At 37.6% G+C, this 12,989-nt stretch overlaps 1 protein-coding gene across 1 annotated transcript in view; it reads left to right on the top strand.

Moving 5' to 3' along the window:
- Adgrv1 (adhesion G protein-coupled receptor V1) overlaps positions 1 to 12,989 on the top strand; it is a 405,831-nt gene that overhangs the window by 116,118 nt on the left and 276,724 nt on the right. The window contains exons 54-57 of the mRNA XM_033767703.1: positions 1,015 to 1,270; positions 8,272 to 8,474; positions 10,045 to 10,221; positions 10,539 to 10,721. Of these exons, the coding sequence (XP_033623594.1) occupies positions 1,015 to 1,270; positions 8,272 to 8,474; positions 10,045 to 10,221; positions 10,539 to 10,721 (819 nt within the window). The remainder of the gene's footprint in view (positions 1 to 1,014; positions 1,271 to 8,271; positions 8,475 to 10,044; positions 10,222 to 10,538; positions 10,722 to 12,989) is intronic.

Below are 12,989 nucleotides of genomic sequence, written 5' to 3'. Positions count from 1 at the left end.
ATAACATTATCTTATATGTAGAGTATTTTTAAAATAGTTACTTTATTCCGAAGTCAGGGCATTTTTTTTTCAGCAAGGGTAGACAGATAGTAAATACTTTAGACCTCTTTCATGTCTGTCCTCTTTCATGACTCCTTGTCTTTGTGGCACAGTTGCTCTGGACATTGTAAAGCCAGCAGGCAGTACAGGCAGGGGCAGACAGTGTGCAGTCAAGAATCTCGGCTGGGTTCCGGCCAAACTTCCCTTATGAGAAGTGGAGTTGGCCAACAGGGAGCAGTTTTGTAACCCCCGATTTTATTAATAAAGCTCTTGGGTTTTTAGCCATCAGAGCTTCCTTGGGTCAGCAGAGGTGGGCATAGCCCTGACATGCTAGTCTGACGAATTGTAGTTTGTTGTCACACTGCTGGAGAATGGGTAAGCTGTGGGGCATCATGGGAAGTGATAACCAAGAAGCAGGCAGGTCTCTGGGAGCAAGGACTTCAGCGGGCTTTCAGCAAATCTGGATTTCACTTTTTAAGCAATGGAGACACCAGAGGAGGAGAGAGATGGTCTGATTTGCATCTCTCCTTATCTCTCTCTCTGCTATTTTGGCTGATTCATTGTCAAATGATACATCTGTGTGGAGTAGTAGTTCTGGCAAAAGCTTAGTAGAGAAAAAGTGTTTAAACTAGTGTGCCACCTCCTTTTGTTTCTATAGAGCTTTACATGTATTGAGCACTTTCTGAAAGACTTTATGCTCTGTGACATAATGAAATAAATATAGGCTACAGGATATGAGGTTTGGGCTACAGGTTCTATTAGTTTAGGATTCAGAAAGGGTTCACTTTGTTCTTTTTCTTAACAATCTTATACTTTTAACATGAAAGTCATTTGATTTATTTGTATGATCATGTGTTTCTTACCTATCTTTGGTTATTTAAGTTGTGACTATATTCAAAGAATATAAAACTTTTTGATATTCTTACTGCTCAGTGATAATTACAAACTGAATAATCTTCCTCTATAAAATTTTAGATTTCATTTGCCGAAGGCGAGGCACTGTCTACAATCACTCTGACTGTTCTTGCTGACAACACGCCAGAGTTATCAGAGGTCGTGACCGTGACCCTCACCCGCATTACCACGGAGGGTGTGGAGGACACGTCCAGAGGTGCCACTGTCGATCTGCAAAGAAACAAGTCCGTGATCGCCACTCTGCCCAGCGACTCCCCCTATGGGCTGGTGGGCTGGCACTCGGGCTCTCTCCTCACTAGGGTGGCAGAACCTGCAGGTGAATCCCGGGACCTGTTTCTAGGCTTTTAGGAAGACGTTTCATTGCATGATGTCATTCTCTCGCACTTATCAAGGATGCAGACCTTTTCACTATAGTAGCTTGTAGTCCTTTTTGTTTATTTTTATTAAATTTCACGATCATATAATTGCTTAGCAATAAGGCTATTAAAATGTGTAATTTTTAAATATATACTGACATAATGGAAATGTTAAAACTGTAACCACAGCTTTGAAGAATTCATGGCTGGTTTTTATTTGCTTCATCTTTTTCATGGTTTCTTTATACATTTTCCTTCCTCACACATCTCTCTATACATTTTCAATAATTACTGTACTCAGATAACGATACACTTTTTTTTCTTTTCATTGAGTTTATTGGTACAATCTAGGTCTATAATACAGTTACAGTCATTACTGGGATCCTGTACCTTCACATGACAGGTCTTGGTTCTCATTTTTTCCCCTTGTCCCTGTCCTCCCTTCACCCCCTCTTCCCCTCCCCATTTACAAACTCGTTATTTCAATTTTTTCATTTTCTCATATTTTTTATTTTCCCTTATTTCCTTTCCCCTACCCTTCCCACTTTCCCTACACATTTAGCCCTTTTCTTCCTATTTCACACTCTTAATTATCCCATTAGAGTCTTGTGTACTATTACAGTTTTTCACAACAGAGAAACTATTCGGTATTTACACATATGTGACTTATTTATTTCACTTAAGAGTATATCCTCAACATATATCCATTTTCCTATGAATGACTGTAATTTCCCATTCTTTATGGCTGAGTAGTATTCCATTTTATAGAAAAACCACATCTTTATCCAATTTCCAACATATGGGCAGAAGGGCTGTTTCCAAGTTTTAGCTATTACAAACTGTGCCGCTATAAACATTGGTGCGTATATATATCTCTGTGGTATGATTCTTTTAAATCTTTTGGAAAGATACCCAGCAGAGCTATGGCTGGGTTAAATGGAACCTCTAGTCCCAGCTCTTTGAGGTATCTCCATATTGATTTCCATAGTGGTTGCACCAGTCTGCACTCCCACCAACAGTGGAGAAGGTTTCCTTTCTCCCCACAACACCTCCAACATTTGTTATTGTGTGATTTCTTGATAGCAGCCATTCTTTGTGGGGTGAGGTGGAATCTCAGTGTTGTTTTCATCTGCGTCTCTTGAATGACCAGTGATATGGAACATTTTTTCATATATTTATTTGCTGCTTTTACTTCTTTGTCTGAGAAATGTCTGTTCATTTCAGATGCCCATTTTGAATTGGGTCTTTATATTTGGAGGGGTCTGATTTTTTTTTTAGTTCTTTATATATTCTGGGTAGTAGACCTTTGACTGAGGAACAGCTGGTAAATTTTTTTCCCACATTGTAGGTTAACTCTTAGCTCTGTTGGTGTTTTCTCTTGCAGTGCAGAAGCTTTTTAAAAAGATGAGATCCCAGTTGATTCTTTCTGCTAGTTCCCGTGCTACTGAGGATTTGTTCATAAAGTCTTTTCCTATGCCATTGTCTTCAAGAGTTCTGCCTAATTTATCTTCCAGCAAGTTTAGTGTTTCTGTTTTAATATTTAGATCTTTAAGCCACTTTGATTTTATTTTAGAGCATGTTGAACGATAAGGGTCTAGTTTTAATCTCTGGCAGACTGAGATCCAGTTTTTCCAACAGCATTTATTAAAAGGCTATCTTTCCTCCAGTGGGGATGGTCAGCTCCATTGTCAAAGATGAGGTAGCTAAGTACATCTGGAGTTACTTTTGTGTCTTTCAGTCTGTTCCACTGATCCTCAGGCCTGTTTCTTTGCCAGTACCATGCTGTTTTTATCACAGTGGCTTTGTAGTATAGTTTCAGATTGGGAATTGTTATACCCGCTGCCATGTGTCTGTTGCCTAGGATGGCTTTTGCTATTCTAGGTCTCTTCTTATTCCAAATGAATTTTTGGATTCTTCTTTCTAGTTCTGTGAAATATAGTGTTGTAATTTCAAATGGTATTGCATTGAATCTGTATAGCAGTTTTAGTAGTATGGCCATTTTCACTATGTTGATTCTTCCTACCCAGGAGCAGGGGACATCTTTCCATTTTCTTATATCCTCTTCGATCTCTTTTTTTCAGAGTGCTGTAGTTTTCAGTGTAGAGGTCTTTTGCTTTTTTTTGTTCGATTGATTTTTTTGGGTGCTATTGTGAAAGGAATTGTTCCCCTAATTTCTTGCTCAGTGAGTCTGTTGTTTGTGTACAAGAAGGCTATAGATTTTTGGGTGTTCACCTTGTATCCAGCTACTCTGCTAAAAGTGTCAATTAAGTCAAGAAGTGTTTTGGTGGAGTTTTTTGGGTCTTCAATGTAGAGTATCATATCATCAGCAAATAATGACAGTTTAACTTCTTCCTTTCCTGTCTTTATTGCTTTAATTTCTTTCTCTTGTCTAATTGCTATGGCTAACATTTCCAGAACTATATTGAAGAGGAGTGGTGATAGTGGGCATCCTTGTCTTGTTCCTGATTTTAACGTTTATGTTTTCAGTTTTTGGCCATTTAATATGATGTTGGCTGTTGGTTTTTCATAGATAGCCTTTATTAAGTTGAGATATAGGCCATCTATTCCAATTTTTTGCAGGGTTTTTATCATGAATGGGTGTTGAATTTTGTCAAATGCTTTTTCTGCATCTGTCAAGAGGATCATGTGGTTTTTGTCCTTGACTTTGTTAATATAGTGTATTACATTTATTGATTTACGCATGTTGAACCATCCTTGCATCCCTGGAGTAAATCTGACTTGGTCAGCATGTATGATCTTCTTGATGATCCTCTGTATTCTGTTTGCTAGTATCTTATTGAGGATTTTTGCATCTATATTCATTAAGGAGATTGGCCTGTGGTTATCTTTTTTAGTTATATCTTTCCCTGGTTTGGAAATCAAAGTGATACTTGCTTCCAGGAATGAATTTGGAAGTATTGCTTCCCTTTCAATTTCATTGAACAGTCTGAAGAGTAATGGCAGTAGTTCTTCTCTAAATGTCTTATAAAATTCAGTAGTGAATCCATCAGGACCTGGGCTTTTCTTTGTTGGTAAGTTTTTAATTACATTTTCAATTTCACTGATTGTAACTGGGGTGTTTAAAATGTTTTTATCTTCTTTGTTCAACTTTGGTAATTCATAAGTATCTAGAAATCTGTCCATTTCTTCTGTGTTTTCCATTTTATTAGAGTACAGTTTCTCATAGTAGGTATTAATGATCTCTGGATTTCTGTGGGATCTGTTGTGACTTCGTCTTTTTCATTCCTGCTTACATGGATCTGAGCCTTTTCTTTCCTTTTTTTTTTATAAGGTTTGCTAAGGGTTTATCGATTTTATTTATTCTTTCAAAATACCAACTCTTCGATTCATTTATTTTTTGTATCATTTTCTTAGTTTCCATTGCATTGATTTCTGCTTCAGTCTTTATAATTTCCTCTCTTGTTCGAGCTTTGGGTTTTTCTTTTTCTTGTTTTTCTAGGAGTCTAAGATTCATCATTAGGTTGTTTATTTGAGCTTGCTCTGTTTTCCTAATGTGGGCATTCAGTGCTATATGACTTTTCCACGTAGAACTGCTTTCATTGTGTCCCATAGATTTCTGTATGTTGTATTTGCATTTTTGTTTATTTGTAAAAACTGTCTGATTTCTTCTTTAATTTCCTCTGTGATCGATTGATTGTTCAGGAGAGTGTTGTTCAATTTCCATGTGTTTGTGAAGTTCCCATGGTTTCTTATGCCATTGATCTCCAGCTTAATTGCTCTGTGATCTGATAATATACAGGGAATAACTTTGATTCTTTTGCATTTATTCAAACCTGTTCTTTGAGTTAGTATGTGGTCTATCTTGGAGAATGACCCATGTGCAGCTGTAAAGAGTGTATATTCTGATTTTGTGGGGTAGAACACTCTGTAGACGTCTAATAAGTCCATGCGTTCAAAAGCTTGGTTCAGTTCTAGTATTTCATTGTTTTTTTTTTTTTTGCCTAGATGATCTGTCTATTTGTGATAGAGGGGTATTTAGATCCCCCACTACAATTGTATTAGTGCTTATTTGGTTTTTCATGTTATTTAATATTTGTTTTATATAGTTGGAGGCATTTATATTTGGTGCAAATGTTTATGATTGTCATTTTTTCCTCTTGAATTGTTCCCTTTACTAGGATTTAGCAGCTTTCTTTGGCTCTTTTAATCAGTTTTGGTTTGAAATTTACTTTGTCTGTGAATAAGATTGGTACCCCTGTTTTTGCTGGGCTCCTGTTGCATGGAGAATTGTTTTCCACCCTTTCACTTTCAGTCTATGGGCTTCTTTTTGCACTAGGTGTGTTTCTTGTATACAACATATTATTGGATTTTGCTTCTTAATCCGTTCTGCCTATCTATTTCTCTTGATTGGTGAATTGAGGCCATTGACATTGATAGTTATAACTGATATGACTTATTATTGTCCTGTTATTGTCCTTTTGTTGACTCTTTTTAATTTTTTGCCCTCTCCTTTTAGTTTCTTGCCTTGGTGATTTGATTTGCTCTGTTGAGCCTCATGGTATGATCTTCATTGTCTTTTTCTAGGATATTGTTTGAAATTCCTTGTAGTGCGGTTTAGTATTCATGAAGTTTCTCAAGTGTTCTTTGTCATAGTAGTATCTTATTTCTCCATCCATTTTGAAAGAGAGTTTTGCAGGACACATCCGTCTTGGTTGGAGGTTGTTTTCTTTTAGGATTTGAAATACCTCACTCCAGGCTCTCCTTGACCTGAGGGTTTGTGTTGAAAAGTCTGCTGTGATTCTGATGGGCTTTCCTTTGCATGTGATTTGTTTCTTTTCTGTTACTGCTTGTAGTATTTTGTTCTTCTGTTAGGTTTCTGGGATCTCTATTATTATATGTCTAGGTGTAGATTTTTTTGTTTTTTTTGATTGTGGCTAGTTGGGGTCCTATATGCCTCAGTTATCTGAATGTGAAATTCTTCCCCTGTTTTTGGGAAGTTTTCTGTCATTAATTCTGTGAACAGCTTTTTAAAGTCATTTGCATTTTCTCCTGCTACTTCATGGATCCCTGTTAGTCTTATGTTATTCTTCTTTGCATCGTCTAGGAGTTGTTGGATCGATTTCTCACGCTCCCTTACTGTTTTTAAGAGACCTCTCTTTTCATGGTCACTGTCTGCTATCCTATCTTCTATATCTGAGATTCTGTCTTCACAGTCTTTTATTCTGTTGCGAACACTTTCAATAGTGTTTTTAATCTCCTGGATATCTGTTTGAATCTGTTTAATGGATTCCATTTCTTTCCTATGTTGGGTGTTCATTGTTTCCATTTCTTTCTTATGCTGGGCCTTCATGGTTTCTGTTATGTTCCTGAGCTCATCTCTTTTTTTGTCAGTTTCTGTTCTAGAATCTCAAATCATGACTTTCATTTTGCTCACCATCTCTATGGTTATCTGGGAAATTATTTCTGTTTTGAATTTTTCTAGAGCCGATCGATCTGTTTTGTTACTTCCTGTGTTGTGAGTTCTTAGTGTCCTGGAGGTTCACTATCAGACTTTTCATCCTCCTTTGCCCTACTGTTTGCCATTGGTGGACTGGAAGTTTGTCTTTGTGGCTTGCTTAGGTGTTTTCTCATCTTTATTTTTGCTGTTGGGTTGTCCTTGATTTAATTTCTGGGTTATTAAATCTTCTTGATATCACTGTGAGTCCCAGCCTTTGATTCTCTAATGACTCATAGACATTCTCATTTTCATAATAGAGCAAACAGCTTGTCAAATCAATCCCTGTCCTTTATCCCAATCGATACATTCAGGAACACAATAGAATCAGTCACCATCCTTTATAGCCAGCGATGCCTCTGCAGAGTGCATCCAAGGACTGGCACAATCAGAGGATCTGAGAGTGGGGGAGAGGGGTGCTCAGCAGCGCCCACGCAGCTACCCTCCTGGTGCTGGATCAGGAGCAGTGGCACCCGCAGGGAAAGGTGCGTCTATGCAGACCCATAGACCAGGCCCCGGCCAGAGGAGGGAGATCTGAAGTCCAAGCCAGCCGCTTTACCAAAACTCACCCTCCAAATAATTTTCATTTAAAGAGCTGATAGAAAAAAATGGCCTGGAGATTTGCTTTAAATACCCTAAATATAGAAGAGAAGCAGTAGACTTATGTACAATAAAATGATCTGTTAATTTTTTTCATTCATGAAACATTTCTGAAACACCCAGTATGTGTTTTGGAAATGACATGATTTTTTTGTTTTTTGTTTTTCTTTGGTGCTGGGGATTGAACTCGGGTCCTTGTGCTTGCAAGGCAGGCAGTGGCACCACTGAGCTAAATTCTCAGCCCTGAAGACACAATATTAAATTATCAGAAACTGATAGACCAGTAGAGAATGTCAACAGGCATATTTTAAAATTTCATTTTATTCAAAAATGTAAGAGAGCTGGGGATTTAGCTCAGTAACCACTGCCTGCCTCACAAACACGAGGTCCTGAGTTCAATCCCCAGTACCAAAAAAAAAAAAAAACCTAAAATTTAGTTGATGTGAAACACTTTGAACCTTGTCATAGGCATCTCAGTATAAGAACAACATCACTCTTTCTAATGACTGGTCATTAAATGGTGACTGTGGATTCAATTACTCACCTTCAGTGGGATCAGCTTTGCTTGTGTAATTATCACCTCTTCCACCCTCATGTATGCACTGCCTTGAGACTTTTGCAGTTTTAGTTTCAGTGTGTAATGTACGTAACCTAGGAGGCTGCAGAGAATCAGAAGTAAAGGGTTTAAATGAGATCTAAGGCTGGCAGCAGATGGTGAGTTCCAGCCCAATTTTGGGGGCAGTGCAGGCAAAGCAAAGAATGTTCCTTGGTAGCACATATTATCTTTATTTACCCTTGTTCCTTAACTGTCTAAAAGCCTAGTGCAGAACATCCTACCATGAGGGCTTGGACAGAATTGACAGCAAACAAAAACATGTATTTACCTGGGACATGTTTATCTCATAGAGAACATCACTGTTCTTCTGTTACAAATTGTTCGAGATAAAGGACTATTTGGAGACATTGCCATTCACTTGACAGCTAAACCTAATTTCTTACTGCACATCAATAATCAAGCTACTGAGAATGAAGATTATGTATTACAAGAAACAATAATAATAATGAAAGAAAACATAAAAGAAACTCATGCCAAAGTTGCCATTTTGCCAGTAAGTATAGATTGCAATAAATATGTTGTAAAATGAAGAAAAATGCTCTTAAATGTAAAATTGTGATGCTTGTATAGGTAAAAGTCTGTTTTAAAAAGACGTTGTTAAACATAAAGCTATAATTTCCCATCCAAATAAGTATTTAATAACGAGTAAGTATCTTACATGGCTGGCAGAAGTGACAAGGGTATTCTTCATTTTAATTTTTCAATAATTTGAATGAACTTTGAAACATTTACTTTATTTGATTATATATCTGATTAGCTCCACTATTACGTAGACCAATCTGTTGCTTTAAACGAATTGCTGAATGAATGAAAGGCCTAAATCCATCTGGTTATTTTTATTGTTTTGACAGGGGAATGTTTCATTTCATGACACAATTGCTCGAATCAAGATTAATAATCAGATGGTTTCATTTTAGTTTTCTGTGCATTCTGTTTTCTGTGCTACCGTACTTAACTTTCCCATCACTTTGGAGACAATACCTGACATCCACAACATAAAGGAGACGTCTGGTTTGGCTCTCAGTTCAGGGGATTCAGCCCATGGTCAACTGGCTGCAGGGCAAAAAGTATCTGGTGGAAGGGTGTGGCAGAGCAGAGCTGCAGGGAGGAAGCAGAACAGGGAAATGGTGAATTCCCAGAGGACCAGTTACTGTCTTCAAGGCCACTCCTTTAAGACCAATCCAGACCCCCAGAAGTGGGCTTCTCTAACCCCTGGGCATGTCTTAAACCAGTCAAGTCCACACGATAATCCTAACCTCCAACATATCTATGCCAGTGTGTATGTCTGTCTCTATGCGCATAATTAGAAATCAGAAGGAAGACAAACTATGTGAGTATATATACCTATAAGGAGGCTCAAAAACTGAAAGTGGCATAATGGCATTTGTGTTATTTATGTGCTCAAACATTGTGTTTACATGTAATAGTTTATATTAAATAACTGTGTGTTACCTATTATAAATATATTACTAAATAAGTAACAGTATATAATAATATTAGTGGTATTATTAGTGGTATTGATGCTATTACATAATAGTGTCTTTTGGAGAGGACAGTCTAAGACAAAGGGAATAAAGTAGAAAGGAGATTTCCTTTCTTTTTAAATATAATTTCTTTTTTATTTAAAAATTATTATTACCTGCTCAAGCATAAAGTTAATTTTTTAATTAATTAAAATATAAAGCTATATCTAGATTTACAAGTTCAGAGCTTTTGCGTTTAAAGCATGTAGAATTTACCAGCTTCTCTTAAATTTCTTTTGGAATATTATATGTAAAATTTTCAATAGGATATGGTCACAATTGAATGATAGATTTTTAAAAATTATTTTATGTGCTATTGAGAATGAAGGTTTCATTGAAACATCACCGTTAATCTTAAATACCCCATAGACCTGAAGTTTCAGTGAGAACATATTAAAATACGACAAGCAGTCTTTTTTGATATGTGACCCAGTTGCCAGTTCCTGTAGATGTAGTCAGTTCCTTACTGGAAAATGTCAAATTTCCGATGCAAATTAAGTAAGTTTGGAGAACTAAGAGTCCGCCTCTGTCTCCACCCAGGATGATGCTCCTGAGCTGGAAGAAGGCTTTGTGGTCTCCATCACAGAGGTGAGCCTTGTCAGCTCTGGCTTCTCTGCGGAGCCGCCCCGTGTGCGGAGACCTGGACTGGAAATGGCTGAGGTGGTGATCGAAGAAAATGATGATCCCAGGGGTGTCTTTACGTTTCAGGTCTCCAGGGTAAGATGAGCTCTCATGTGTTTATCGCCATAGAGAAGCCTGTCCCTGCTGACTTTCTATATTTTCTGCAAAATAACTGGTTTTGCAGGTGGATATTTATAAATATATAAGTAACCAAAATTATCTCATTAGCTAATTCTTGGTTTCCTTTGAACTAGTGTAAGATTAAGCAAGTTTGTTTCCATTAAATTGCAATCTTACACGTACCGCTAGGAATGTGTACTTTGAAGAGAAAGTCTGAGAGCTAACTGGGAACAGAGGGCGGAGAGAGCGCGACGGGGGGCCACCCTGGGCCTCGCCTTTGGGTGTCATTGCAGGACGCTGGTGGCGCTGTGGCCGCCCACGAGCTGCCGCCGCCCTTGAACGTCCTCCTGGTTCCTGTGGTGCGGCTGGCCGGAAGCTTTGGCGTGGCGAGCGTTCACTGGACGGCTGTGCCGGGCAGCGCTGGCTCCGAGGACTTCGCACCGCCGCAGGGGACGCTGTACTTCGCAGATGGCCAAGTACGCACGCCTTGAATGCAGTTTCTTTTTGCTCATACTTCAGACATGTTCTAGGCAAGCATGGTTGAGCGTGCAGCAGTGATGGCACTCTTCTAAATGTTTCTGTGTTCAGTCAAACAGAAATATTAACTCACAGGTCATCTATTGGTGGCATAGGAAGAGAAGGTTAAGAGATAAGAATCTCACCCGTGTCTGAGTTTCCCCACCTGATTCCAGTTAAAATAGAATTTATAAAACAGTAACTGACTTAGAGGTGCCTAACAATGTGGAAAAAACTGCCTGATGAGCTAAACTGTCTCTGTGTTCATTAGTTTCTTTCATTTACTAATGTTCATAGCTACACATTTTTTACTTTAGGATTTTTAGTACTACCATGCACATTTATGAATTAATACCCAAAACTTAGTTTATAATTCTAAAAAGGCTTAAATGGTACAAAAACAAACAAAAAAAACACCAAAACCCAGAACCATTAAACTTCAAAAAAATTTGGAAAAAATTATCCTAGATTTAAGTCTAATGATCTTAAAATAACAAAACATTCCTCAACTGTTGTAAGTTTTATGAATTGGGCATTTTGTGATATAAGACTTTTTAAAATAAAATTTTAATCAGTAAGTGGAAAAAGCATAGGAATAAAGAGCCATGAAAGTGTTAGTAACGTCAGACAGCAGAGCCAGCCTTGCTTTTCTGGGACGCATCGTCTTACTCCCTGCGCATATGGATCTAGATTTTCCTTCATTTTCCTACCCAGAAAGATCTCTTATTGTAAATGTTTTTGAAATCATGATTTTTTTTTTGCCAGATTAAGAACTCTGACCCATTTCCTATAAAAGGAGGGAAAGGAGAATAAATGAGATAAAAGCAGAAACAAATTGATTTTTCACCAAGGCAACCTTCCAATTATGGTTTTATCATCAGCATTTATTCTGAGCATGGTGTTAAAGATTCATTATTTGCCAGAACCCTCAGAACCATCGTAATTCCTAAAGCTCACGTAGCACAGGGAAGATATTCTGTATTCTCCAGCTCAGGTTTGAGGTGCAGATGTTTTCCTGAGCTTCTGTTTCAGCATTTGGCTTTATTCAGGTTTCTTCTGAGTGTGGCATCTAGATTTCCTGCTTTTCTCTGCTGTTAAGGGTTTTAGGTGGACTTACATAGAAAAACCATTTTCTGGTAAATATGTGTGTTAAAGTACTAGAATTTACCTGTGGGAAACAGAAAAAATACTTTTTTTCATGCTGCATTTTTATTCTTATAACAATAACTTAGCTTGGGGATAGTCTTTTGAAGTTTATAAAAACTTTACATTATCTCACTGATTCACCCATGGTAGATAGATTGCAGATACATTTATTAAAATTTCACAGTGTAAGCACAAGTGTACAAAGCAAGATGCCAGTTCACATAATACCTTGATGTCATTGCTAGTCTTTCTTTATTGTTTTATTTTTTTCCATTAAGTTTATTAGTACAGTTAAGGTAGACAGTACAGTTACATTCATCATTGGGATCTTGTACCTTTACGTGATGTGTCTTGGTTCTTATTTCTTCCGCATTCCCCTGCCCTCCCTTCATCCTCTTCACCCTTCCCTATGTACAAAGACTTTGTTTCCATTTTTTTTCCTTTCAGAAAAAATACTTTTAATGTGGACATATAGCTGAGTCTTTGTGTTTTTTTGTGTGTTTGTGGTTTTTTTTTTTTTTTTTTTGGTACTGGGGCTCAAACTCAGGGACACTTTTACCCCTGAGCTACATCCTCATTCTGTTTTGTTTGTTTTAAAATAGGGTCCCACTAAGTTGCCAGGTGGTACTTGAACTTAGGACCCTCCCGTTTCAGCTTTCATGAGTGTAGCAGGGATACTTTTATGACTACTAGCAAAGTCACAAGCTGGACCTTTTTTTATTTTATGAGAGGGGGTCTCATTAAAGTGCCTACCCTGTTCTGGCCCCTGAGTGACAGTCTCTGGAGTAGCTGGGATTGTAGGTGCACGCCACCGTGCCTGGATGGACCAAGCATTATTTATAAGTTTATAAAAAAAACTTTTAGTATAAACTCAGAGGTGTGAACTAACTCCTCATCATAAACAACTGGTAACAGCAAATTTGAGGTTATTTTCTTGCCTTTCTTTTTCCATATGTTAAAAAAAAAACTATTTGAAGCTGATGGGATTTACTTTAATTGCAGAAGACAATGATAACTTCCACTTTATATCATGTAATATTAATACTCAGCACACACAGGTTTCATGTTTGCATAATGGTGGT

Source organism: Fukomys damarensis, unplaced genomic scaffold, assembly GCF_012274545.1.
Source record: "Fukomys damarensis isolate Sample0158 unplaced genomic scaffold, DMR_v1.0_HiC HiC_scaffold_3, whole genome shotgun sequence".
Taxonomy (NCBI): domain Eukaryota; kingdom Metazoa; phylum Chordata; class Mammalia; order Rodentia; family Bathyergidae; genus Fukomys; species Fukomys damarensis.
This window is presented reverse-complemented; position numbering and strand designations above follow the sequence as displayed.